We start from the raw sequence: 27,671 nt of genomic DNA on the forward strand, positions 1-27,671 counted from the left end.
CTTGAACACTTTTATGGTCCAAGGGGACCCAACCACCGGGGCAGGTCCCCTGAGGATAGAGGAGGTGTATGAGGCAATTGCTTCTGTGGCTCTAAGCCCTGACAGGCACTTGAGGTGTGACAAGAGTCTTGAAGGGTTTCTTTCCCCACCGACTGGCTGAGGGAGAAGGGGCCTGAGACCCTGAGAAAGCCTGAATGTGGGGATGGAACTGCTGCTCTCGACCCCTTCCCGATGGGCGTCTCTTTGACGTCCTCATCTCCAAAAGAACAGTAAAAATGTCGCGAATGAAGGCCTGGGCTAAGGGACTATCCAGTCAGAGGTCCAGCCCTGAACATCCCAGTCAAGTCACTGATTCCAGCCACCACTAGCCATGAGTCACAAGGGGCTAAGAGCCCGTGGTAAGTGGAGACGATTCTCTCTCCCACGAAGGGGGCCCAGGCCATTGCCCCACCGCTTGGCGCCCACAGAGTTTCAGTGCAAACCAATCTCTGAGGAGAGAAACACGCTCTCTCGGCTGCACCATGCCCCACCCCCCACCCCTCAACGAAAAAGCCAGAAACATCTGCAGCAGCAACTGTGCCAAGGCCCCGCTGCCGACATTTGAAGCGGAGGTGGAGGCTGTGGGTTCCGGCCTCCTTCCTGGGGGTGCTGGGCGGGGCTGGGCTAGCAGGGGGTTGCTGGCAGGGTGCTGGGGTGCGCAGTGCTCCCAGGGGCAAGACAGAGGCAGACATGGATCGATCCAGGGGCCTAGACAGCCTTCTCCTGGCTCTCACTCTTCTTCAAGGTAAGTGTGTCCGAGGCTAGGGGTCCGGCAGCCTAGGGAAGGTCCTCACCAGGGGGAGAGAATTTAGGGGATTCCTAACCTCAAACCATCCCCAGCTGTCCCCTTAGAGTTAAGAAGTCACAAATGAAGACCAACCCCCATCCTGACTCGAAGAGTGAGAGACAGTGTCCCTGTAGGGGCCTGACAAAATCAAAGCTAAAGACCTGACAGGTGAGAGAGAACACAGGGGCCACCATCCTGGGTTTGTACACAACCCAGGAGGGCACAGGCCAGGAAGCAGAAAAGGACAGCTCTGTACTCCTAAACTCAGAACTGGAGTCAGGAGGACATGGAGGATGAGGGCCAGAAAAGTAGGACAGTAGATACGGTGTTTGCCTTGCATGCAGCTGGCCCGCGTTCCACCCCCGGTACCTCATATAGTTTTCTGAACCCTGCCAGAAGTAAGCCCAGATCACAGCCAAGTGTGGCCTGAGAGCAAAAACCAGAGGATATGGATTAAGCTTTCACTTCTCCAGGGGGTCAGTTGTTCAGCTGGCCCCTAACTATGGGAGAGATATCGCTGTGTCATGGGGGAGGAGGAAATAAAGATAAATGGAGCCATTCTATACGAAGGAGCGCCTAGTCTAATCAAAGCTACAGGGCTTATTGTTGCCGGGAGAGTTTAGGGTGAAATTCAGAATGCCTGTCTGGATATCCAACTGGAAATAACCACCCAGAGTAGAGAAATGGGACTAGAGGGATGTGGTTCTCCAGATCAGGGTAAGTCAAGCCTATGAAAGTTGCTGAATTCATAAACGTGTTTTGTAAAAGAAGAGGAAGTGGTTGCTAAGGATGGAACCGTGAGGAGACCCTCCTTGCAGGGGCACTTAGAGAAAAAGCTGCCCTGAAAAGAGATCAGGAAATGACCTAAAAATTTGAAAAACCTCATGCATGTAATATCCTGGGGACCAATGGGGTGGAGAGTTTCTAGAAGGAATCCTCAGGAGAACATAGTGTTATAAAGATGCATTAATATGAGAATATATCTGGGCCTGGAACTATAGTACAGTGGGTAGAGTGTTTGCCTTTCATACGGCCAACCCGGGTTCAATCTCTGGCACTCCCTAGGGTCCCCAAAGTACCACCAGGAGTAACTCCTGAGTGCAGAGCCAGGAGTAACCCCTAAGCATTGATGAGTGTGGCCCAAGTCCTCCCCCGAAAATATGAAAATTAATTTGAAATTTGAAATATATGGGACTTGGAAAAATAGTTTTGGGTGATTTACAAAGGTTCAATGAAGTAAATATGTGTGGAAGTCAAATGAAAAGGAGTAAAAGTTGGGGCCAGAGCAAATAGTATAGAGGGGAGGGCACTTGCTTTGCACCCAGTCGACCTGAGCTCAATCCTCAGCACCCCGTATGATCCCCCAAGCACTGCCAAGAGTGATCCCTGAGCACAGAGCCAGGAGTAAGCCCTGAGAAGCACTGTATGTGGCCCCAAAACAGTAACAACAAAAGAAAATGACAGGGCTAGAGAGATAGTACAAAAGGTAAGGCTCTTGCCTTGTAGGTAGCTGACCTGGGTTCAATCCATGGCATTCTATATGGTCCCCTGAGCACTGCCAGAAGTTATTCAGGTGAAGAGTACCCTTGAGTATAACCAGGTGTGGCACAAATACAAAAAAAAAAAAAAGGTAGAGTGAAGGGAAAGATGAAGAACAGCAAGTGTAGGACCAGAGACACAGTAAAGCCGGTAGGATGTTTGTTTTGCACACAGCTGACCTGGGTTCAATCCCAGAACTGCAGTTGGTGACCCCAACCCTGCCAGAAGTGATTCCTGAGCACCTCTGAGTATGGCCCCATAATAAAAAAAAAACAATGGGGCTGGAGTGATAGCACAGTGGGTAGGGCGTTTGCCTTGCACGCGGCCGACCCGAGTTCGATTCCCAGCATCCCATATGGTCCCCCAAGCACCGCCAGGAGTGATTCCTGAGTGCAGATCCCTGAGCATCGCCAGGTGTGACCCAAAAAGCAAATAAATAAATAAATAAATAAGCAAGTGTAGACAATTCTTTAAAGAAAATTGGATGATAAGGAAGAGAGATTAAATGATAGCAGAGGGAGAAGTCAAGTTTCAGAAGAAATCCTTCTGCATGTGAAGGACACTGGGGCACGTTCCTAGGAGAGGCTCGGGCAGAGAGCAGTAGAGTCAAGAGAAGGCTTGGAGCCAGGGAGATGGAGCTTTGCAGACTGAAGCCCTGGATTCAACTCCTAGCACCACCTGGTGCCCCAAACCACTGTCATGAATTACCCCTGAGCACTAAGCCCAGAGCAGCCTCTCTCTGGTGAAAGCCATTCTTTCTACCCAGAATGCCTCTCTCTGGGCAATTCCTATTCATTCTTCGATGCCCAGCTAAGAATCACCTTCTCTGTGATCTTTTCCTGTCCCTCACCCTTGGGCAAAATGCACTTTTCATGTGCATTCATGTGAGAACAATTTAAGTGAAATTAATCACCTGGGTTTATTTTTTCCCCTTTATTGTAAGCTCTTTGTTGTAGCAACTAGTTCTTATCTCAATATCCTTTCTTCCTAATGTTTGGATTAAACCCAGAGACGTCAAACTCCCCTCCCTGAGCTCAAAGTTCTAATTCTCCAACCACACATTTGATTTTGGCGAGCCCTGTCCTGAGTCAGCTACCTTAGAGTCAAGGGTCAGGGTGCACCAAAACACAGGCACTCATTTTACTCATGACATTCCAAGGATTAGATATTTCTTTCCAGGGCCTGGGGGGTGGGGGGCAGAGCTCAGCCTCCTCCTGCCTTGTATGGAGGGGACCCTTGTTTCCAGCTCTGATAAGAAAGAAAGAAAGAAAGAAAGAAAGAAAGAAAGAAAGAAAGAAAGAAAGAAAGAAAGAAAGAAAGAAAGAAAGAAAGAAAGAAAGAAAGAAAGAAAGAAAGAAAGAAAGAAAGAAAGAAAGAAAGAAAGAAAGAGAGGAAGGAAGGAAGGAAGGAAGGAAGGAAGGAAGGAAGGAAGGAAGGAAGGAAGGAAGGAAGGAAGGAAGGAAGGAAGGAAGGAAGGAAGGAAGGGAAAGAAAGAGAGAAAGAGAGAAAGGAAAGAAAGAAAGAAAGAAAGAAAGAAAGAAAGAAAGAAAGAAAGAAAGAAAGAAAGAAAGAAAGAAAGAAAGAAAGAAAGAAAGAAAGAAAGAAAGAAAGAAGACAAAAGAAAGACAACTACCACCTAAAAACCTAGGACAAAGATCAGCCAAGTTCTTTATATAGGGCACCCTAAATTCAACCTTTTTCATGAATTAGGCTACAATCCAGAGGCATCCGTTCAGACACCATCTATCTATGGGTTGAGGCCTCTCTTCCTCGTGGTCTCTAATAACCAGGGAAATAATACTATTTTTAAAAAAAAATTCAGGGGTCTGGGGCCGGAGCAATAGTTCAGTGGGTAGAGCATTGGCCTTGCATGTGACCGACCCGGGTTCCATCCCCGGCATCCCATATGGTCCCCAGCACTGCCAGGAGTGATTCTTGGGTGCAGAGCCAGGAGAAACCCCTGAGCATCGCTGGGTGTAACCCAAAAAGCCAAAAAAAAAATTCAGGGATCAGAGAAACAATACAGAATGCAAAGTACTCACCTCACATGCCATCAACTCAGGTTCCATCCTCAGTGCCTTGCCTGGTTCCCTGAGCACCATCAGGAGTGATTTCTGTGTGCAGAGTCAGGAGTAAGCTATGAACATCACCAGGTGTGGCCCCCAAATAAACAAATGAACAAAAAATCCAGGGACTTGAGCGATAGCTTGACATACTAAGAGCATGCTATGCATGCAGGAGGTCTGGGTTTCATCCTCTCTACCGCATGGTCCTCAGAATACCACCAAAGTAACCCCTGAGCACAGAACTGGGAGTAGCCACTGAGCACCTCCAGGTATGGCCCTCAAATAAAGCAAACCAAAAACTTCAAGGGGCGGGGGAGAGAGAACAAAGAACTAGAGTGTATGTTTTGCCTGTGGGAGGCTTGGGTTTGATCACCAACATTTCATGGTTCCCAAATACCACCAGGAATAGCCCCTAAGTCTGTCGAATATGACCCAAAATCAAAAGCAATTCAAGGGTTTGGGGATGAAGTGCAGTGATAAAGTGGATACTTTGTGCGTCGGAGGTCCTGGACTTGAGAGAATATGAAGGAAAGAAAGGAAAAGAAGAAAAGAAAGTTTGATTTATTTTTGTTTTGTTTTGTCTTTGGGCCACAACCTGCTGTGCTCAGGACTTACTCCTGGCTCTGTGTTCAGGGATCACTTCTGGCAGTGTTTAGGGGACCTTATGGGGTGCTTGGGATTGAACCCGGGTCAGCCATGTGCAAGGTAAGTGCGCTTCAGTGAGCCCGTTTCCCCCAGTCTCTGGAGACCCAGGGGTCACTCCCATAAGCCACCTACTGCCTGCGCCAGATAATCTCGTCATCGGCACCCCCTCCAGATCACACGGCTGCTTCTCCTGGAAAGGAGAGTAAAATGGGGTCCCCATAGTCATGCCTCCGGACTCCGCGCCAGGCTGTTTTCACTCGCGGAGCCCCAGAGGGAGGCAGGTGAGAGCCCTCCAGACTCCAAGGGACACAGCAACACAGCCCCAGCAACTGACTTCCAAAACATAACCACCGCCACACTCCAGGCCACTCCCCCCATGCTCGGGCCTAGCCTCACATATGAGTGAACATATTCCTGTACCAAGCGGCCGCAAAACACATCATACATAAGCACTCCCTACCCATTCTCCATAAATATCACATATATTTGATGGGGTTCAGACAGTGGGCAACAAATCATAGAGGGAAATATATATATATGAGTGTAAACATATTTTCAGACATATATACCAAAGATCACGTCACCCAAACTTTAACAACATGTTAGTGACATCCTATAGAATGTCTTAATGGCTCCTGCCAAAACAGAACAATCTTCTCACTGTTTCCTATATGAACGCTTTTTCATAAGCGTATTCAGCAGTTCTTCATAACAGACAATACAAAATATATTCTTTTGGTTGTATTTTGGGACAGGGATTGGGGTTTGGGACGGAAACATCCCGAATTTGGTGGTGGAAAGGTGTAATGGTGGTGGGATTGGTGTTTGAATATTAAATGTAATCAAATATTGTAAACAAACTTACCACTATATCAATCCTGTTGCTCATCAATTTGCTCGAGCAGGCACTAGTAACTTCTCCATTATGAGACTTATTGTTACTGTTTTTGGCATATCAAATAGGGTAGCTTGCCAGGCTCTGCCGTGCAGGCAAGATACTCTTGGTAGCTTGCCGGTCTCTCTAAGAGGCGCAGAGGAATCAAACCCAGGCCGGCCGCGTGCAAGGCAAATGCCCTACCCACTGTGCTATCGCTCCATCCCAAACTAACTTACAAAATAAAAAATTATTAAAAAAATAGTTAACTAAAAAAAAAACTGCAGTGAGGTCAGATACCATCTTGGTGGAACCACAGAACGCCTTTGGGCACCTGCGCTTTGTGCTTCTCCGATGCCCAAGACCTTCTGAGCATCCTAGGACCAGCTAACCTGTATCTCTCTGTCTCTGCAGGAGCAATGGCCAAGCAGACATCAGGTAGGGGAAATGGCTGCTTTCTGTTCTCCAACTGAGGACGATCTGGGAAATGGACCAGTCATCCTACAGGAGCGAGTGAAGAACCAAGAAGGATGGGAGGGCGGGTGATTGCATGACCAGAGGGCAGGTCAGCCTCTGGGCCCTTCTCATAGGAAGCCATTCATTTCCTGGTTCTTCCAGGACCAACAAGCCACTAGGCATTAGTCAAAGTGCCATCCCTAAACTCACTGCCTTGGCATCACCCAGGAGTGGGTGAGAGATGAAGACTCTCAGCCCACCCACATATACTGACTGGACCCTGAACATCTCACTGTCCTACAGGATTGGGGCGAGGACCACGGTCCCGGGCTTCCCCTAATGCCCTCTAGGGTCGGGAAAATTTCAGAGGCAGCATCATTCACAGCCTTGACTTTTCTCTTTCTAGGTAGCTCGTTAGAAGTGGTCAATCAGGAAGATGGTTCAGTGGTTTTGATTTGTCACCTGAAAGACAATAATATCACCTGGTTTAAAAATGGGCAGAGTATCAACTCCCTGGCTGCAAATAAGAAGTGGAACTTGGGAAGTAATACAAAGGACCATCGAGGGCTGTATCACTGCCGTGGACTAAAGGACCCTTCAAACAAAGTCCAGCTGCACTATAGAAGTATGTCAATGGGTTTGCTTCCTGCGAAAGGAGAATGGACTTAGCATCCTGGGGAACTTCCTATTGGGCTGATCTCACCCTCTTTTGCATTTAACAAGACATCCCCCTACATGGTGGAGGAGGGGTCTGGGCAGAGGGAGAGACCCTAGACAGTTGGAACAATGAAGCACTTACTTAAGTCTGAGCTGAATGGGAAAGAAACTCAGGTAAATAACAACAAAATGTAGGTGGTAGCAGAGCTTGGGGGAGGAGGTCTGGTCTTCCTTCTGTTTCACGGAGTTCCTGGGAGTAAGACTACATAGCCTGGGCCAGAGCAGGTAGGGCGCTTGCTTTGCACATTGGCCCAGGTTCAATCCCTGGCACCCCATATGCACCATGTCAGGAGTGATCCCTGAGCACCACTGCATGTGGCCCTAAAACAAAACAAAGATGGCATGGACTCTCCCAGGATGCCTAGGAAACAGAGGAACGCTTAGAATTATTTCATGATTAGTCCAAGAATCTCCCCAGGCACTTCCTTTGCCATATTAGTCCCAGAGAGATGATTCAGCTGAAAAGCCACTGAAAAGATGCAAATCAGGGCCTGTGAAATGGCTCAAGTAGAACAAATTCCTAGCATGTGTGAGGCCCCGAGTTTGAGCTCTAATGCCACTACATCCACCCCCAGCATTTGTACCACAATCCCCCACACCATCTGCCAAGGTGCCCCCGTGTCCCCCAGCATCCCTGGGCATGGTCCCTATAAAATAAAGAAATTCAAGACAACTTCCAGATGCTGACAGAGGCTTGTTCCTTCCTCTCCCCATTCAGTGTGTCAGAACTGCGTTGAGCTAAGTGCAGCTAATGTAGTTGGCTTTATCTTGGCCGAAGTCATCAGCATTCTTCTCCTCGCTCTCGGTGTCTATGCCATTGCCGGGCAAGATGGAGTTCGCCAGTCACGAGGTAAAAGAATGTTCTTACAATCAAGATGAGACCACCTACAACCCTCAGCTCCCTTCCTATAAAAATCAACCCAGTAGAAGAAGCTGAGTTAGCCTGTGTAGGGAATGCACAGTTGGGTAAGGCATGTAGGCAGGAGAAAAAGACCCTTGAGAATTTCACACTGAAGTCAGTGGACCCCCACGGGTGGCTTATGTGAGGCAGAGAGGAGAGAGATGGTCACTTTCTCCTGATCCACCTCTGCAATCCCAGGACTGGCTGGAAGGCTCTTTGCAGGAAAGGAAGACCAGTTCTGGGCCTTACCCAGCCCTTGCAGGTCTTTGTCTGACCTCACAGAAAAGAATTTCAGGAGGAAACGAGCAGGGAAGTAAGAATAGATTTCATTTGGAGGTTTTAGGGAAAAGGAAGAAGGGAGGGGGAAAGGGAGAGAAAGTAACACACTCAAGAGAGAACATGGGTTTCTCCAAAGACAGAAAGTGCCCCAGTACACATTACAAGAAGGGCAACACATGTGTTCAAGCACCACATGTGCTTGGCCACGTGAGACACAAACAGCACATGGGCTCGGGCAGTATGTGCATGTGCTGCCTTTGTTCAAGGTGCTTTTAGAGGCTTTTTTCCCAAGCTTCCCCACAAGGGGTTTTCTAGCTAGTGAGAGTCTGTTGCCAGGGTAGTTGCCAAGAGGGTAGAGTTGGGAGTAGTGGATGATTCTCTTTGCAATTCCTTTCCTGGCTTTTGTTCCTGCTCAAGTTTTGGAGGGGTATCCGGCCTTCTCTGGGTCTGATGGCACCAGGTGGTCTTATCAGGCCTTCCTTAGTTCACAAGGTGGGCTTTATGCAGCCTTTATACTATTGGTATTATTACTTCCTAGGGATTCTATTACCATGGGGGCCTTCCCTATCTACCTGCTTATATCAACACTTTACTTACCAGTCTTACCATCCAACTCCCAGGTGGTGGATGTAGTACAGAGGTACAGAGCCTGCCTGGCATGGGTGAGTCCCTGGGCTCAGGCCCCAGCGCCACACACAAACACAAACCCAGTTCCCTTTGATTTTTCCTCTTTGGTTTTCTGGTGGGTATTTTTTGGTGAGGGGATTCTCAAGAAGTGTTAAGAGATCCCTGAGGCCACTATTGGTAATACTTGGCCAGCCCAGCCAAAATATTTGGGTCAGCAATAAGGGGTAGTTCAGCCTAGCAATTCTGGGGACCACCAGGGCCACATTGAGCAGAGCTGGGACCCCAGGTCTACATCCAGGGACTCTGAAGGTGGGAGATGCATGTGGTACCTGGGTTCAAACTCAACTCTCAGAGCATGCCAGACCCCAGATATTTGAGATCTTCCCCCCAGGGCCAGTCCTCTTTGTATTTTAAATACTGTTTATTGCCATCTACATATAGAAACATAAATAAGTTTTGGAGGAGCTGGAGTGATAGTACAGTGGGTAAGGCATTTGTCTTGGAGATGCCAGACCCAGGTTTGATCCCCGGCATCTCAGATGGTCTCCAAGCCTGTCAGGAGTGATCCCTGAGAGCAGAGCCAGGAGTAACCCTGAGCACCCCTGGGTGTTGCCCCAAAACAAAAACAGAAGAGAAGTTTCCTTTTTAAAAAACTGGAGGTCAGAGTGATATAGTACCGAGGGTAGGGTGCTTGCCTTGTATGCAGCCAACCTAGGTTCAATCCCTGCAGCATTCCATATGGTCCCAACACCTGCCCAGGAATGATCCCTGAGTGCGGAATCAGGAAACACCCCTTGAGCACTGCTGGGGGGGGCCAAAATAAATTGTAGCACGTAGCACTGTCATCTCATTGTTCATCAATTTGCTCAAGCAGGTACCAGTAACATCTCCATTGCGAGACTTGTTGTTACTGTTTTTGGCATATCGAATACGCCATGGGGAGCTTGTCAGACTCTGCCATGCGGGAGGGATACTCTCTTTGAATTATTTTTAGAAATTTTTTAACTAACTTTTTTATTAATGGGGCTGGAGAGATGGAACAGTGGGGAATGTGCTTGTCTTGCATGCAGCTGACCTAGATTAGATCCCAGCACCCTATATTGTCTCTCAGCCCTCTCCAAGAGCAATCCCAGAGCATAGAGCCAGATTAAGCCCTGAGCACCACCGGTGTGGCCCAAAAACAAAAACAAAACAAAGTGAAGAAAGCAAACACACCCACGATTGCAGCAGTCAGTTTAAGAAAGAAAAACTCTAACTCTCTAGAAGGCTCTTCTTAGTTATGTCTCACCTCTGCTATCCTCCCAAAGGAGCAGACGAGTGCTATACTAATGTCCAATAACATGGATTAATTTTGTCTACTTTTGTTCTGTGTGTGTGTGTGTGTGTGTGTGTGTGTGTGTGTGTGTGCGCGCGCGCATTTACTCCACAATGTGCATATGAGATCTGGCCCAGTTATATGTAGATGTATTTCATAAATTCTTATTGCTATATAGTACACTCCATTGTGTGACTATAACCCAAAAGATCTTCCATGCCGCCTTGTATATGTGTGTATTTTGTTTCTTTTCTCTGCAGCTTCCGACAAGCAGACACTGCTGTCCAATGACCAGCTCTACCAGGTAAGAAATGAGGAAAGAAACGCAGCGCCCACTAGTGGTGGTAAACTGAAGGGTTGATTGGGAAGAAGGGGAAGTCACTGGGAAATTACTAGGTGGATGAGGAACTGGTCATACAGAAGCAGGAAGGGTTACCCCCAGGGGAAAGATGGATGCAATTGAAGGAAGAGTTGAGACGTACAGGGGTCCGGATCATGAGAGAAAGTGGAGTACGTTAAGAGAGACAGAGAATCTAACACAGATCCTCCAACTGCCTTCTTTCTGTCCCTAAGACCACAAAGCACCCAAAGACGCATGCAAAACAACCACTCCATACATGTGCATCAAGTTAACTCATAAAGGAGGGGGGCAATGAGCCAGTTGGTGACTGTGCTGTCCTCTGTAGCCGCTCAGGGATCGGAAAGATGACCAGTACGGCCACCTTCAAGGAAACCAGCACAGGAAGAAATGAGCTCAGGATCAGGGTAGGTATATAAACCCTGTCACACCAAGTCACGGAAAGCACCTCTGCATTATCTGCCTTCCTGAATTTTTCCCCCTCTTTTTTTTAAAAAAAGGGAGGGGAGGAAGGAGCACACCCAACAGTGCTCAGGAATTACCAAGCTCAGCGCTCAGGAATTACTCCTAGTAGTGCTCGGGAGACCTACAAGATGTTGGGGATCAAAGAAACCCAAGTTGGCCGCGTGCAAGGCAAATGCCCTACCCACTGTACTATTGCTCCAGCCCTGACTTCTCCCCTGTCTGTCTCTTTCTCCCCAAGTAATGATGAGGATAGACTGGAGTAGGTGGGAGGGGGGCTAAGTATTGAGGCCCAGTGTCTAAAAGCACAGGAGTGATTCCTGACTTTTATAAGCCCAAGAAAATAGGAAAGTTCAAATATATATATGTATAAATATATATATGTACATATATATGAATGTTATTTGTAAAGTATCACAGAACAGAGCATCAAAAAAGAGATGCTCAATAAGAACCTTAATCTAAACAAAGATATCTCTACTTCTTAATATCCACATCATTAACATTTTTGGCTAGAGGGGCTGGAGAGAGAGTACAGCCGGTAGGCACTTGCCGAGCACCAGGCTATCTTGGGTTCGATCCCTAGCACCCCATACAGTCTCCTGAGCCCTGCCAGAGCGATCACTGAGCATATCTAGGTGTGGCCTAAAAATGTAAAAAAGCAAACCAAAACACATTTTGGCTAGAGGCCAAAGTGATAACACAGCAGGTAAGCAATTGTCTTGCATCCAGCTGACCCAGGTTGAATCCCAGGCATCCCATATGGGCCCCCAAGCACCTCCAGTAGTAATTCCTGAGTGCAGAGCCAGGCATAAACCCTGAGCACTGCTGGGTGTGGCCCAACAACTGTCTCACTGTCACTGTATCACTGTCATCCTGTTGTTCATCGATTTGCTCGAGCAGGCACCAGTAAAGCCATGAGACTTGTTGTTACTGTTTTTGGCATATCAAATACACCATGGGTAGCTTGCCAAGCTCTGCCGTGCTGGCAGGATACTCTCAGTAGCTGGCCGGGCTCTCCGAGAGAAAGGCAAGGCAAAAGCCCTACCGCTGTGCTAACGCTTCAGTCCAACAACAAAAACAAAAAAACACTTTTTTGGCTAGGTAATGCTGTGTAGCAGAGGAAGCACCTCTGACTTCTATTCATCAGATGCCAAAAGCTCCACCTGACAACACCAGAGTATTTCCAGGGCCAAACATATCATATAGAGGGTAACATGCTTGTCCTGTATATGGCTAACCTTAGTTCAATCTCCGGCATTGAACATGGCCTTTAAGCCCCACCAGGAACAATCCCTGAGAGTCAGGAATAAGCCTTGAGCACTGCTGGATGTGACCCCCAAACCAGCCCCCACACACACAAAAAAAGGAGAGTATTTTTTAGCTACCGCAAGACTTGCCTAAAATCTTCCTAAATTAAGACCCACTGATTTATAGTAATTTTTCAATCAACCCATCACTCAGCAGAAGTTTCAGACAGATAACAGGGCCCAAGTATTTCATGTTCTGAACAATTACAACTCTTCTTTTTCAATCCAGGTATTTTTCCTTCTAGCCATTTAAGAGAAATAAAGCAATGTATCCTGGAGCTCTACTCACAGAGAGAATTGCAGGCCTCAATCCAGGTTCCATGTTTCCCAACAAGTGAAGAAAAACCAGCAGAGCAAAAATTTGGGTTTTTGGATCACCCGGGATGGGAGATATGTGCTGGAAGTAGACCAAATATGATGGCCTCTTCTTTTACAGCCCATTAAAGAATGGGCTGTAAAAGTACGAGCTTGCAGCAACGTGACTTCTGTCAGAAATTTCTCTGGACTTAATAACTAAAATAACAGAAATCAAAACTGCGTGGCCACAATAGCGGCAGTGCGACCTCATATGCGCTTCATTCTCAGCAATGGAAAACAAATTATCAAATGATGCCTTTTTGGCAGATCTGATTGTTGGGGGGAAATTCCAAATAATAATAGTGAGTTTTCTGCTGAAATATTGAATGTAATCAAAGAAAGAGTAAAGTGAAAATCATCTGCCACACAGGCCGGGTTGGGGGTGGGATGGGAGGTATACTGGGGTTCTTGTTGGTGGAACATGTGCACTGGTGAAGAGATGAGTGTTTGATCATTGTATGACTGAGACTTATACCTGAAAGCTTTGTAACTTTACTCATGATAATTCAATAAAATTTTTTTAATATGATGGCATATTAGTATCTGTACTGCAATCATAACACCCAAAATTAGAGACAGAGCAAGAAGGAATGTACCTGCCACAGAGGCAGGGGGTAAGATGGGGTGGGACTAGCGGGAGGAACACTGGGAACATTGGTGGTGGAAAACGTGCACTGGTGGAGGGATAGGTACTCGAGCATTGTATTACTGAAATGTAATTATGAAAGTTTGTAACTGTATCTTACGGTGATCCAATAAATTTTTTTTTCTTTTTGGGTCACACCCGGCGATGCACAGGGATTACTCCTGGTTCTGCACTCAGGAATCACCCCTGGCGGTGCTCAGGGGACCATATGGGATGCTGGGAATCGAACCCGGGTGGGCCGAGTGCAAGGCAAACGCCCTACCCGCTATGCTATTGCTCCAGCCCCCCCAATAAAATTTATTAAAAAAACATTTGGGGGGCTGGAGCGATAGCACAACGGGTAGGGCGTTTGCCTTGCACGCGGCCGACCCGGGTTCGAATCCCAGCATCCCATATGGTCCCCTGAGCTTCGCCAGGAGTAATTCCTGAGTGTAGAACCAGGAGTAACCCCTGTGCATCGCCGGGTGTGACCCAAAAAGAAAAAAAAAAAACATTTGGACTTTTTTTGCCTGCCCTCCTCCCACAAATAAAGAAATAAAACCAGGTGTAGTGTTTCAGGAGTGCCACCTATTGGGAGGGACATTCTGTGTGAAAGAAAAATGAGAAGGTCCTTGGGACTTATTACTTTTTTAAAGGTTTCATTTTTATTTAAATTCCAGTGGTTCAAATGTGCAATGGAAGGTCTTCCTCCTCTTCTTTCCCAGACACCCAGCTACCCTCTCTTGAGACTAACAATAGACTTGTTTCCTATATAGTCTTCTAAGATAATTGTTATTATTACAGACCAAGAATCTTAGGCCTACACAAGCAAAGTCTTAGGTATACATTATTCTCCTTTCCCCTGTTTTCACACACGTGGTATTGTACATCTGGTCCTTTTTACCTAACAAAGCTTAAAGATTATTTTTCACACCAGTACATGAAAAGGAGCTATTATTATTTTTTTTAGTGCAGCCACATTGTACATATACACTGCAATTTATCTGTCTGGTTTTGAGAAGCGATCACCAACTACATTGTAGTCGAAGGCCATGTGGGGGAAGAGAGTTGCGGGCTGAATGAGGGCTAGAGACTGAGCACAGCGGCCACTCAACACCTTTATTGCAAACCACAACAGCTAATTAGAGAGAGAAAACAGAAGGGAATGCCTTGCCACAGTGGCAGGGTGGGGTGGGGGGGAGATGGGATTGGGGAGGGTGGGAGGGACACTGGGTTTACGGGTGGTGGAAAATGGGCACTGGTGAAGGGATGGGTTCCCGAACTTTGTATGAGGGAAATATAAGCACAAAAGTGTATAAATCTGTAACTGTACCCTCACGGTGATTCTCTAATTAAAAATAAATAAATTTTAAAAAATAATAAATAAATAAATAAATTAAAAAATAGAAAATTAAAAAAAAAATTTATCTGTCTGGTTTTGATTGACAGTCATACTATAGTTTATCTACCAGTCTGCCATTGATAGTCAATATTTAAGTTGGTTCCAATTTCTTGCTCTTACAATATACCAATGACCATCACCAGGTTAATATCATATATTTTAAATTATGTAATTTACATGGCATTAAATATACTCACCTGTTTTTAGCAAATTTTAGCAAATATTCCCACTTTTTCACATCATGCTTTTGGTGTCATATCTAAGAAATTTTTTTTTTTTTTTTTTGCTCTTTGGGTCACACCCGGCAATGCACAGGGGTCATTCCTGGCTCATGCACTCAGGAATTACCCCTGGCGGTGCTCAGGGGACCATATGGGATGCTGGGATTCGAACCCGGGTTGGCCGCGTGCAAGGCAAACGCCCTACCCGCTGTGCTATCACTCCAGCCCCCTCTAAGAAATATTTTTAATAATTATCACCACATAGTCAAGCTATAAGGGCATTTTTCTCTCACTCTCTTTGTTCAAGCGGACACCAGTAACATTGGTGAGAGACTTATTGTTACTGTTTTTGGCATATCCAATACGCACGGGTAGCTTGCCAGGCTCTGCCGCCGAAGGCTCGATAACTCTCAGTAGCTTGCCAGGCTCTCTGAGAGGGTCGGAGGAATCAAACTCGGGTTGACCGCGTGAAAGGCAAAAGCCCAACCACTGTGCTATGTTTTATTCTATTTACACTCTATTTTCTTTTGCCATTTCACTAACCACAAATATCTTTACTGTCTCTTTAATTCTGCCTTCCCTGGAAATTACATATAAATGAAATCATGTGATATAGTTACTCTGAGCATTCTCATGCAAGTCTTTGTATAGACATGTCTTCATTTCTCTGGAGTTGATATCTAAAAGAACCGTTAGGTTGTATGATAAATTTACATTTAACGTTCATGTGTGTTTTGGGGCCACACGCAGTGATGCTCAGGGCTTACTCCTGGCTCTTACTCAGGAATCACTCCTGGCAGTGCTCAGGGGACTCCATGGGATGCTGGGGATAGAATCCAGGACAGTCACATACAAGGCAAGCACCTTACTCACTGTACTACTCCTCCAACCTCAAATTTATTGATGTTTTAAGAATATGCTGAAATATTCTCTAAACTGACCCTTTGTGTTAGGAAAACTGGAGACAATAGTGAGGGAAGGTGTAGTGGTAGTGGGATTGGTGTTAGAATATTGAATACCTATAACAAATCATCATGAACAACTTTGTAAACAAGTGTTTAAAAGGTAAGGAGAAAATTGAGAAAAATATTTTTTCAAAACTTTCATTTTTACATCCCTACTAGCAATGGATGAGGATTCCTATTTCCTCACATCCTTACCAATTTTTTTTAACTGTCTTTTGAGCTCAGAGATTTGCAGAACATGACCGATATGAAAAAAGTTCTCGAGGAGGCAGACACTCAGGAGTGAGCCCTGAGCACATAGCAAGGAGTAAACTCTGATCACCGAAGGATGTGATCCCAAAAGAAAAAGATCTCAAAACAGAGAAAGGCATGCAAGAACAGAATGAATAAGAGAATTGCAAACGTCAATGTTGGTGCTAAAAAAATCCTGCTGAAACTTTGTGATTATGCAGGTTTTTCACAGGAGTATTAACTTTTAATAAATAACTATGGGAACTGGAGCGACAATACAGCGCATAGGCGTTTGCCTTGCACGCGGCTGACCCAGGTTCCATTCCTGGCATCCCATACAGTCCCCTGACAACAGCCAGGAGTGAGCCAGGACTCAGCCCCAATCGCCTCTATCACCTTTGGGCATGGCCCAAAACCCAGAAAAATATAAAATGAAGAAAATGGGCCCAACCAAAGATAGAATACTTTTCTTAGCATACAGCCTGGCGCCTAGTAAGAGTTCAATACTTTGAGCTACCGTAATTGCTGCTTCTGCTATTGTCACATCGGGTAGACTGTTGTAAGACTGCATCATTTAATATTATGTAGGTCAATAGTACAATCGATGAATAATAACAGAAGCCACTTCAGAATGGCATGAGTTGGAAACCAAAGAAGCAGAAGCCCAACAAGGCGGAGGGCCACGCTCCCGAAGGCAGAGCCAGGTTAGGCCCCACTCGCGGGTTTCCAAAGGCCACAGTTCTGTCTCCGCCCCCGCCCCGCCCCTCCCACAGCCAATCCACGGCCACTTCCGGCCTCGCGCCCCGCCCCGGCCGCGTCACGCCTGCGCTGTAGCGAGGAACGCGCCACTTCCCCGCGCCAGTCGGCTCCACTCCGTTTCCGGCGCGCAGTTGAGGGTCCTCCAGCCCTGGCGCTTAACTCTGACGTAATCTCCGGTTGCCGTGCTGAGTCGGAAGTAGGAACCCTTCGGCCCCGGAGACTGTGGTGTCGCCGCTGCTGGCCCTCAGGTTCTGGTAAGAGAGGAATGAGCTGGCGGGGAGGGATGGTGGAGCCGACGGGAACCATTTCCCCCTTCCTGTTCGGATGCCAGCCCCGTGCTCTGGACGCCCGTCGCTCCCAGACCCCCCCCTCCGGTGCCTTCCCGACCACAGATGCTCTTCTGTTTGAACTTCGACCTGGTCAGCCTTGGGGACCCGTCCCGGTGCCCCCAGCACTGGGCCGCGGCCCCGCGCGCCCCCGCCGAGCAGTCTCGTAGCAGAGGCGGGCCTGCTGGCATTGCATTGCCGCCGCCCTGGGTCTCCCTCCCTGCCGCCGATGCTTCCTGGCGTCCGGGAGGAAGGCTTGAACGCCGGGGGCCGACCACGGCCAGCCAGAGGCCAGAGAGAAAAGCGAGCCCGGGTCTCAGGGGTCCAGCCAGGGGTGTAGACCACGTGGCGAGGAGTTGACATTTGTGATGACACCCGTAAAGCGCCTCCCGGCCATGGGACCCGGCGCCCTCAGCACCTGGACCGCAAAGCTCATCCAGGGTTGAGGATCTTCAGCTCGGGAGCTTTGGTTGGGTGAAGTCTTCCCTTTGGAAGCAGGGGTTCGCTCCCATATGTGCTTATTCACATTGCCGGGGTCTGGTTTTTGATTGTTTGGGGGTCACACCGGCCACTCTCCAAGCTCACTCCTGGTGCTGCACTGGTGTATCACTCCTGACGAGGTTAGGGGACCAGCTAGAGTGCCCGGGATCGAACCCGGGTCTCCCCTCAGCATGGCACATGCCCTATCCTCTATCGCTCCGACTCCACCGGGAACTGTTTTGCTTCCATATGAGAAGCCTCCTCTGGTGAGAGGGGACCAGGAAGAAACGTTGATTGTTTCTGACCTGATGAGCTCATTCTGGCTTGCAGATGGGTAGAAACGTTGCCCTCGTAGAGAGGCCTGAAAGAATTAGTATGGAGAATATACAAACAGTGGCAGTGGAACTTTTTAATCCAATTTTGGTTTTATGTATATAATCTTACTTTAAGACCAGGGATTTCTTTTTCATTTCCGGGCTGCATCCAGTGGTGTCAGTGCTTCCTCCTGGCTCTGATCACTCCTGGGGCTCAGACGACCATATGGGGAGCAGGGGATCGAACCAGGATGGCTGTGTACAAGGATAAGCACCCTACCTGCTGTACAGTCTCTCAGGCCTCAGATGTATTTTGGGTTGTAGTGGAAGGTGAAGTTACAGAGGCCAGAGAGTTGTGTTTGGTATTTCTCAAAACTAAGATTGTCAAAACGAGGCATCGTAATGGAGAGCGATCTGTCACTGTCACTGTCATCCCGTTGCTCATCGATTTGCTCGAGTGGGCACCAGTAACCTCGCCATTTTGAGACTTGTTGTTACTGTTTTTGGCCTATCGAATACTCCACGGGTAGCTTGCCAGGCTCTGCCATGCGGGCGGGATACTCTCGGTAGCTTGCCGGGTTCTCCGCTCCAGTCCAATACTAACAGATAAAATGAAATGGAACGCTTGCTTCTTTGTATATGAAATAGCACAGTATTGAGAGAAATAGAGCCAGTGTATGAAGATAAGCCTGCTGTATCTCTTTTGTTTGTTTGTTTTGGGGCCCTTCCCAGTGGTGCTCAGGTCTAACTTCCTGGCTCTGCACTCAGGAATTGCTCCTGGTGAGGTCAGGAGACCATATGGGATGCCAGGGATGGAACCCGGGTTAGCCACATGCAAGGCAAGCACCCGTCCCTTCTGTACTATCAGCTCTGACTTCGTCTCTCTAACTAGTCTTAAGAGCCTGCCTCTGGCACGTGTTCTGTATTTCTGGCTTTCAGTTCCCTTCCCATCTACTTGGTACAGGTGATATATCTTTTTTTTTTTCTTTTTTGGGTCACACCCGGCAATGCTCAGGGGTTACTCCTGGCTCTGCACTCAGGAATCACTCCTGGCAGTGCTCAGGGGACCATATGGGATGCTGGGAATCGAACCTGGGTCTGCCGCGTGCAAGGCAAATGCCCTACCTGCTGTGCTATCACTCCAGCCCCCCCAGGTGATATATCTTGTTTATACTAATCTGAACTCTTTTCAGGTGTTCGTCTGTTTTTGTTTGGGGGGGGGTGTGGAGGCTATTCCCATTTTGGGGCTACTCCCAGTACAGTGCTCAGGGAACCATGCAGAGCATGCGTGGCAGCCCATCAAGCCGTCTCCATGGCTCTTGGGTGTGTTTTTTAAATATTTTCCATGGGCTGAGCATATGCTTTGCACCCCAGAGGTTTCATTCTCAACCCTACACAGTACCCTGAGTACAGCAAGGAACGATCAGTCCCTGAGCACTGCCAGGTGTGGCCCCCTAAAACAAAGCAACAACAAAGTTGTTGTGAGAGAACATGTTCTCTTTGGGGCCAGAGAGAGAGTGCAGCGAGTAGGGCATTTGGCTTGCAAGTGGCCGGCCCAGTTCCATCCCCAGCACCCTAAACACCGCCATGATGATCCTTGAGCACAGAGCCAGGAGTAATCCCTAAGTGCTGCTGAGTGGAGCCTAAAAAGAGTTCCCTTTTCTGTGGATTTAGCCAGGGCTGGTGTTCATTGACTCCACGAAGTCCTTAAGTAGAGTCCTGTGCGCACTGAGTCAGCCAGCCGGTAGGGTCCTATGCCCACTCTGAGTCAGCCACATGGGCCAAGAATACTGTTTACTTTTTGGCTAGACCAGTGTCACATACCCTTTCCTGGCGCTGATGGGAGAGGTTTCCCCTTCTGAAGCTACAGAGTGGCAGTGGGATGGCTTCCCAGGAGAAAAATGTGGAGTGTTGGGGCTGATAGTATAGTAGGTGGATGCTTACCAGGGTCAAGCCCCAGCATCCCACATGGTGCCCCAAGCGCGCTAGGAGTGATTCCTGAGCACAGCTGGGAAACCAAAAGAGAAAAATAATGGCATGTCGTGTTGAAAGAAGAGGACAATATTTTGGAAAACGAGAGAATTCCTCTGGCTTCCCCTCCCAACAGCAGGAGGGTGGTGTTGAGTCACCTGGACACGTAGAGCATGGGCTTCTGTGTGGTTCAATGGGGAGAAGTTCTCCCAAGGGTTATTGTCCATTCCAGCACTAAATATGCATGCATGCACGTGCGTGTTTTCTCTCTTTTCGTGTTACTAGGCTCTACTAAGCTATACATAGCAAACTATTAAGTATGTAGAGCAGTATTGAACAGTTTGTCCTCCCAGCAGTCAGGTCCGGCTCCTTATTAGAGACTAGCCAGTTGGCTTAAGTCATCAGAGACAATTAGCCATTGGTTCTCACCAGAAACTGCTGCAGAGGGGCCATTGCAATAGGACAGCAGGTAGGGTGCCTGCCTTGCTCACAGCCGACTCGGGTTCAATTCCCGAAAATTCTATATGGTCCATTGTGCCCACTGTATAGAGCCAGTAGAAGCTCTTGAGCATTGCCAGGTAGTTATTCCCCCCTCACTATCCCTCTCCCCCCAGAAAATGAAGAAGGAAAACTGCTACAGAGGATGATGAAGCCATAGGTGGAGATAGCGCAGAATGGTCGAGAAGGGCCAAGAGATATAGCACAGCCCTTGCTTTGCACATGGCTGACCAGGGATCAATTCCCAGCATCCCATTTGGTCCCCTAAGCCCAACCAGGAGTGATTCCTGAGTGCAGGAGTCCAGGAGTAACCCGAGTATCCCCAATTGTGGCAAAAAAAAAAAAAAAAAATTGTAAAGAAATATTATAGGCCTTTCTGGAGCTGGAACAATAATAGTCCAGCTGGTGAGCGCTTGCCTTGCTTGCAACCGACCCGAGTTTGATCCCTGGCATCCTATTTGGTCCCCCAAGCACTGCCTGGAGTAATTCAGAGTGTAGAGCCAGGAGTAGCCCCTGAGCATCATGGGCATGGCCCAAAAACAAACCAAAAAAAGAATGAATAAAATGTAATGTCTCCAGCCACCAGCCACTGCACCTGCCCCTTCTCCGTTGGCTGGTGCGGCCCAGTGGAGTGGTGAGGCTTAACCCCAGCTCAGGATGCAGGGCTGTTCTTCACGGGGCTGGCTGTGCCAGGAGCATGGGAACAGCCTGAGTGGACGAGGGGTTTGGCCTCAGATCCACTATGGTTGGGTGGTGGGGCAAACTTGTCAGTTTATCTTTCCCACAGGAAACAAGTAAATCCAGTTTAAGAATAAAATGTGTTTGAGAAACGGGGAAGAACAAGTTCTCAAATCTGTTGCCTGTTCCCAGCCGCATCTAACCCCTGCCCTTTCTCTAGCCCCTCCCTCTAGGTCTGGATGGAGGATACGTTACAGTGAAATGACAGACCAGGAGAATAACAACAACATCTCAAGTAACCCCTTTGCTGCTCTCTTTGGCTCTCTGGCCGATGCCAAGCAGTTTGCAGCAATCCAGAAAGAGCAGCTGAAGCATCAGTCCGGTAAGCGGAGCAGCCTGCACAGGGGCCCAGCTGCCCGACCCATCTCCCCACCTCCCCCATGGCTGCTACTGGGGGGCCTTGGCTGAGGGTGGGGGTTAAAGTTGGGGCACATGCTGTTTTTTTGTGTTCATTGAGAGCAGAGTGACTTTTTGTTTGTCATGGGGTTCTCTCCTTTCCTTCTACCCACTGTGTGAAGAGACCAGGTGTTTCTGTAGTAACAGGAGCCAGTACAATCAACCCCCCCCCCCCCCACACACACACACTGCTTCATTAGGTAAAGGGTCCAGTATTGAAATGCTATTTAGAAGTTGTATAACTAGGGCATCCTATATGGTCCCCAAAGAATGCCTTGCAAACAGCCAACCCAGGTTTGATCCCCAGCATCCCATATGGTCCCCTGAGCCTCCCAGGAGTGATCCCTGAGCACAGAACTAGGAGTAAGGCCCTAAAGCCAAAGAAAAATTAAAATATGCAATGGTTGAGGGCCAGAGAGATTGTACAGTGTGTAGGGCGTTTGCCTTGCATGCAGCCAACCCAGATTCGATCCCCAGCATTCCATATGGTCCCTCAAGCCCCACCAGGAGTAATTCCTGAGTATAGAGCCACATATGACCCAAAAGGACAAAATAAGGTAAAATATACAATGGTTGTTTTTTATTTTTTTCCTTTTTGGGTCATACCCGGGCGATGCTCAGGGGTTACTCCCGGCTCTGCACTCAGGAATCACTCCTGGTGGTGCTCAGGGGACCATATGGGATGCCGGGGATCGAACCCAAGTCGGCCACGTGCAAGGCAAATGCCCTACCTGCTGTGCTATCACTCGGGCCCTACATGGGTATTTTTTTTTAAAACTATTTAATAACCTTTTGAAATAGGAAGTATAAAAAGCATGTTGCGTGCAGCCTCAGGAAACAGACTGGAAAGGGAGAAATGTAGAAGCATGTGGCCTGAAGACCCATAACTGAGACCAGTTCCTGAGCCCTGTGCTCGAGAGCGTCAGGCAGAAGGCCGCCTCCATCCCACACCGTGGGCCTGGGGCAGCTTCCTGCTTGCAGAGGGGCAGACTAGAAGACTGACCCTGGGCCTTTGGAAGAGTGAGTGATGTCTCCCTGGTGAGGTTAGCGTCTTGCCAGGGACCCCGCCAAAGGGGTCAGGTGAAACCTTCTGCTGCAGGGGCACAGCTGGACCAGAGTTGGGGGTACTTCGTCTTCTGAGGGTGTTCACATTTATTTCAAGCTGAAATTGCCTCCCCCTTCCACCCTCCACCCTCCCTCAAATAGTGGGTTGGGTTTAGTTTTTAGGAAAAAAGAAATGTTTCCATTTTCCCTCTGTTTTTTTTTTTTTTTCCAATTACATCCAGATGAACCCCAGACCTAAATAAGTAAACTTTAAAAGGTGCCTGTTGGGGCTGGAGTGATAGCATAGCGGGTAGGGTGTTTACCTTGCACGCGGCCAACCCGGGTTCAAATCCCAGCATCCCATATGGTCCCCTGAGCACTGCCAGGAGTAATTCCTGAGTGCAGAGCCAGGAATAACCCCTGTGCATCGCCAGGTGTGACCCAAAAACCAAAAATAAATAATAAATAAATAAAAATAAAATAAAAGGTACCTGTCGAGATGGCAGGCTGGCGGGGCGGGGCATGTAGGAGGGGGATCCTGAGAACACAGGTGGGGGGAAGAGGAAGCTGGTGGCGGGATCGGCGATGGAACATTGTCTAAAACCCAACTACAAATAAATCCCGATGCTCTCATAAAATAGAAAGTGGGGGGACATCATGTTCAGATGAAGGGCTGAGTTGGTAGCGTTACTCTCTGGGAGGAAGGGTACGGCAGGTGAGTAGCAGCCTGGGTGATCGGTGAAGCACAGGCAAGATCAAACCATTCTCTCTTATTTCCTCTCATGCCGGGATCAATTCTGGGGCCTCCCATGTGTCCCAGCCAGTGGGGGCCACACCCAGCAGTGCTTGGGGTCAACCACATGTGAGACCGGAGCTTCCTGTCACAACTTGTTAGTGATTTCTTATTCAAGGTCCTAATGGCTCCAAGGTGACACACAACAATCGTTACACACTTTCCTCGAAGGAAACGTTTTTGGATCATTTTTAGCGAATTATTCATAACAAGCTATGCAAAATAAATTATGTAGGTCCTGCTTTGGGAGCAGGCTTTGGGGATGATGGGAATATTCGAAATAATGGTGGTAGGAAGGTATAATGATGGTGGGATTGGTGTTGGAATATTGAATGTAATAAATTATTATGAACAGCTTTTTAAAAATTTTTTAAATAAATTTAAAAAAAAACAGAACTTCAGCCCCTGTACCATCTCTCTGGCCCCATTGTTGAATTTTTAACATGGTCCCAAAGGGCAGCTCTGGATGTCAGTGTCTGACATCTCTCCCAGAGGTCACCAGGCTCCCAGTGGGAGATAACAACTTAGGGGATGTTCGTAGGACAGGACGGAGAGCGTTTGGGAGATCATTTATGAGTATGGGGTCAAGGGAAGTGTCACCAGATAGGTTCCCAACACCTGTCACCATTGGAATTCAGAGGATAAGTTGGCAGGGTAAGAGCGGAGAGGCAGAAGGCTTGTCTGGGAGGCTGGCTTGAGCCAGGAGCAGCGCAGGCACCCAGCAGCTGGGGCCCAGTGTGCTGCGTGCCCTCTGTGACAGCTTTGGCACCTCGCACCAGACAGGTCCTTGTTTGGTGACCGTGATATACCGCATCACCAGGTCTAACCTGTTTCCCAGCAGCTGCCAGTGCTCAGCCAGAACCTTTGGCCTCCTCTGTCCGGCTACACTTGGTCTCAGCTTATCCCCCAAGGCAGTGCTTCCCCCGGAGAGTCTGCCGGGCCTCAGACCAGCCGTTCTTCCAGGAGCTTTCAGTAAACATTGCTGCCTGTAGATTCAGCCCGGTACCATGCCCACAGGCACTTGTAAAAAACTAAAGAACGCCGAGGGGGGGTGAGCACTCTCGGGCTCTCCGGGCGGCTCTGTCTCACCACCCGCGTTCGGTGCTCTGGAACCGCAGTGTGTGGACTGGATCGGGACAGCCGGTGGTCAAGGACAGGCGAAGGAAGAACGAGGACCAAGCTGGTTGCTGATTAGTTACCGTTTATTCAATCTTCAAGCTTTCTCATCTCCCGCACTCCCAGCTCCGGCCTCTCTCTAGATCTACTGCTCAACTGCTGCTTCTCTCTCTGGCTTCTCTCTCTCCTCCTACTTACTTGTCTCTCCCACCTTACCCTCCAGGCTACAACCAGCCAGGTCGCAAAATCAACATAAGAAAGCCCTTCCTGAGGGCAGGGCACTCCAAAGCCCTTCCTCACTCTTAAGGTTTTTTTCTTTTCCTCAGTCCAGGAACTTATTAATATCTTAATACTAGTTATTTTTGTATGGACATAGCAAGGGATACATTGAGGCTTGCAAGGCAGCTCTCCTGGCAACATCTTGCCACAGGCTCAGACCACAGCACTCAGGCCAGATTAATCATTCCTCACCCTAGCAGGGTCCAAATCTAGTTATCACTGTTTGGATCATGACAGCATTTGTCCATGATCAAGCTCTTAACTTATAGTTAAGCATTAGGCACTTTGGCCAGGCCCATCTCGATGCCAGGGTAGCACACAACTCACCGCTTGCCCTGGGTCCTTCTTGTCCCAAGTCGGGACCGTGCTTTGGGGGTGCTAGGAAGTAAGGGCAGCTGAGGCTTAGGTCAAGAGAACAGATGCCCTGGAGGAAAATATCATGTAGAGTCAAATGACTCCCAGGTTACAAAAGCATAACATTTGTTAAGTCTTCCTGTGTCCATACAAAAAGGACTTGCTCTGAATAAACTATGCAAAGGACTCAAGGAGAAGAGAAAAACATTATTTACAAGTCAACAGAACACCAAGAAAGAAGCTACAAATAAACAAAGAGGAATAGGAGCACTGTAACGGGAGTAACCCAATAAACCTAAACTACTGAGGCTATGTTATCCTACAGGCACTCTTCAGTTTCTTTATAAAATTAAAAAAAAAAAAGTTAAGGATTTGTTCAAGAAGAAAATAATAGGTCTGAATGAGAGAGAAATAGAGCTTCAAAGCGCTTGTCCTGCCGCTGCCAGCCCGGGTTCAGTCTCCAGCACAACGCTGTGGTCAGTCCCCCAAGCATAGGATCAGGAGTAAGCCCTGAGCACTGGCCCCCAGAAGAAAAGAACCGTTTGACAAAAACAAGCAACTTACATATGATAAAACATAGTTTCACTAATAAGTGCCCAGTGAAACAGCAATTCTCTTTTGCCTCTGAAATTTTTGAAGATACAAGTAGGTACTCAGATATTGTCGGCAGGTATCTGAGCATCTCGACGTTTCTGCCTCTGTCAATTTTTCTCCTCTACAAGTCCTCATACAGAGCGTCAGGAATGGAGCTCAGTGAGAGAACACATGTTTGGCCTTGGGTTTAAAAAAACAAAAACAGAACTACTCAGGTGTGCAGAAAGAGGGCCAGAGAGTGAGCACAGCGGGTAGGACGTTTGCCTTGCTTGCGGCTGACCTGGGTTTGATCCCCAGCACTTCATGTGGCCACCAGAACCGCCAGGAATGATCCCTGAGCATAGAGCCAGGAGTAAGCTTTGAGCACTGTTGGGTGTGGCCCAAATACCAAAAAAAAAAAAAAAAAGTGCACAGCAAGAGTGACTTCTGTTTGATGCAGTATTGCTTAAAGTCATGAGAACTTGGAAACCACCCAAATGTCCATCAGCTGATAAGTCAAGTAGGTGTCCACAGCAATACAGGCAACTGTTGAAATAAAGGAGGTGCAGGAAGGAGATAGTACAGCAGGTTAGGTGCTTGCTTTGTATGCAGCTGACCTGGATTCAAACCAGGAGTGATCCCTGAGAGTAGAGCCAGGAGTAAGCCCTGAGCACTACCAGGTGTGGCCCAAGAAGAAGGAAAGGAAAGAAAGAAAAGCAGTAGGGCTAGAGCGATAGTACAGCTGTTAGAGCATTTGCCTTGCACATGGCCAATATGGGTTCAATCCCCAGCATCCCATTTGGTCCCCCAAGCTCAGCAGGAGTGACCCCTGAGCATCACTGGGTATGACCCCAAACCCCAAAATTGAAAAGAGTAAATTAGTTCAATTAGTGGCCTACAGAGAAAGGTGTGGGTTGGTACTGATGACATTTTAAAAAGTAAGCAGAGGGCAATTCAGGAGCTAAGACACTGCCTTGCATGCATTTGCAGACCTGACTGTAGTTCAAATCCCAGCACCAACTAAAGTAAGTTTGGTCTTGGGTTTGATGTTTTCATTTGTTTGGTTTTAGTTTTGGGACCATGCCCAGAGATGCTCAGGAGTTATTCCTGGTTCTGCATTCAGGAATTACTCCTGACTGTGCTTGGAGGACCTTGTGGGATGCCAGGGATCAAATTTTGCCAAGTACAAAGCTCATGCCCTACACACTGTACTATTGCCCCACCCTTAGACGTTACCTCTCTGACATCAGAACAGGTGGCACTAATAGCCATGGATTTCAGAGTGCTGTACTGAAGGTGTTGTCTGCTTTGAGATATTATTTAAATCAGGTGAATGGTTTGTTTCTGAAATTATCATTCTCCTGGTGACATTGACCAGTTTTGATTCTGTCTTAAAAAGAGGTATGCAGCTGTTCATGGCTTCTATTCTCCGGCAGATGAACTTCCAGCCAGCCCCGATGACTCGGATAACAGTGTGTCAGAGAGTCTGGATGAATTTGACTACTCAGTGGCAGAGATCAGCCGCTCGTTCCGTTCACAGCAGGAAATATGTGAGCAACTCAACATCAATCACATGATCCAGAGGATCTTCCTCATTACTCTGGACAACAGTGAGTGACAGACGATGGGCCAGTCTAATCGTTACTTTGCTTGAACCTATCTCCTGTTGGGGACTTGCTTTGAACAATGGATGCTTTTCTCTAATGGATAATCAAACCCACTTCATTCCCTGGAACATAGGGTTATGTTTCTTGAGTCTTGGGTGTAACCTGAAAACAGTGTTTAAAGGTTGGAACGATAGTATAGTGGGCAGAGCGCTTACATTACACACAGCTGACTCACATTTAATCCCTG

General features: G+C 47.8%; 2 protein-coding genes across 2 annotated transcripts in view; both read left to right on the plus strand.

Moving 5' to 3' along the window:
* The first annotated feature begins 716 nt into the window (after positions 1 to 716).
* LOC101545924 (T-cell surface glycoprotein CD3 gamma chain) lies at positions 717 to 12,822 on the plus strand. Its single transcript, XM_055133255.1, has 7 exons — positions 717 to 784; positions 6,365 to 6,388; positions 6,813 to 7,031; positions 7,842 to 7,973; positions 10,506 to 10,549; positions 10,932 to 11,010; positions 12,605 to 12,822. Exons 1-6 carry the CDS (start codon positions 730 to 732, stop codon positions 10,995 to 10,997), a joined length of 540 nt encoding a protein of 179 aa, XP_054989230.1. The 5' UTR covers positions 717 to 729; the 3' UTR covers positions 10,998 to 11,010; positions 12,605 to 12,822.
* A 4,243-nt stretch (positions 12,823 to 17,065) lies between these two features.
* Positions 17,066 to 27,671, plus strand: part of UBE4A (ubiquitination factor E4A) — a 37,810-nt gene continuing 27,204 nt past the window's right edge. The window contains exons 1-3 of the mRNA XM_055133246.1: positions 17,066 to 17,189; positions 21,423 to 21,584; positions 27,254 to 27,427. Of these exons, the coding sequence (XP_054989221.1) occupies positions 21,464 to 21,584; positions 27,254 to 27,427 (295 nt within the window). The 5' untranslated portion in view covers positions 17,066 to 17,189; positions 21,423 to 21,463. The remainder of the gene's footprint in view (positions 17,190 to 21,422; positions 21,585 to 27,253; positions 27,428 to 27,671) is intronic.

This window comes from Sorex araneus, chromosome 3 (assembly GCF_027595985.1).
Source record: "Sorex araneus isolate mSorAra2 chromosome 3, mSorAra2.pri, whole genome shotgun sequence".
In the NCBI taxonomy this organism is placed as follows: Eukaryota; Metazoa; Chordata; class Mammalia; order Eulipotyphla; family Soricidae; genus Sorex; species Sorex araneus.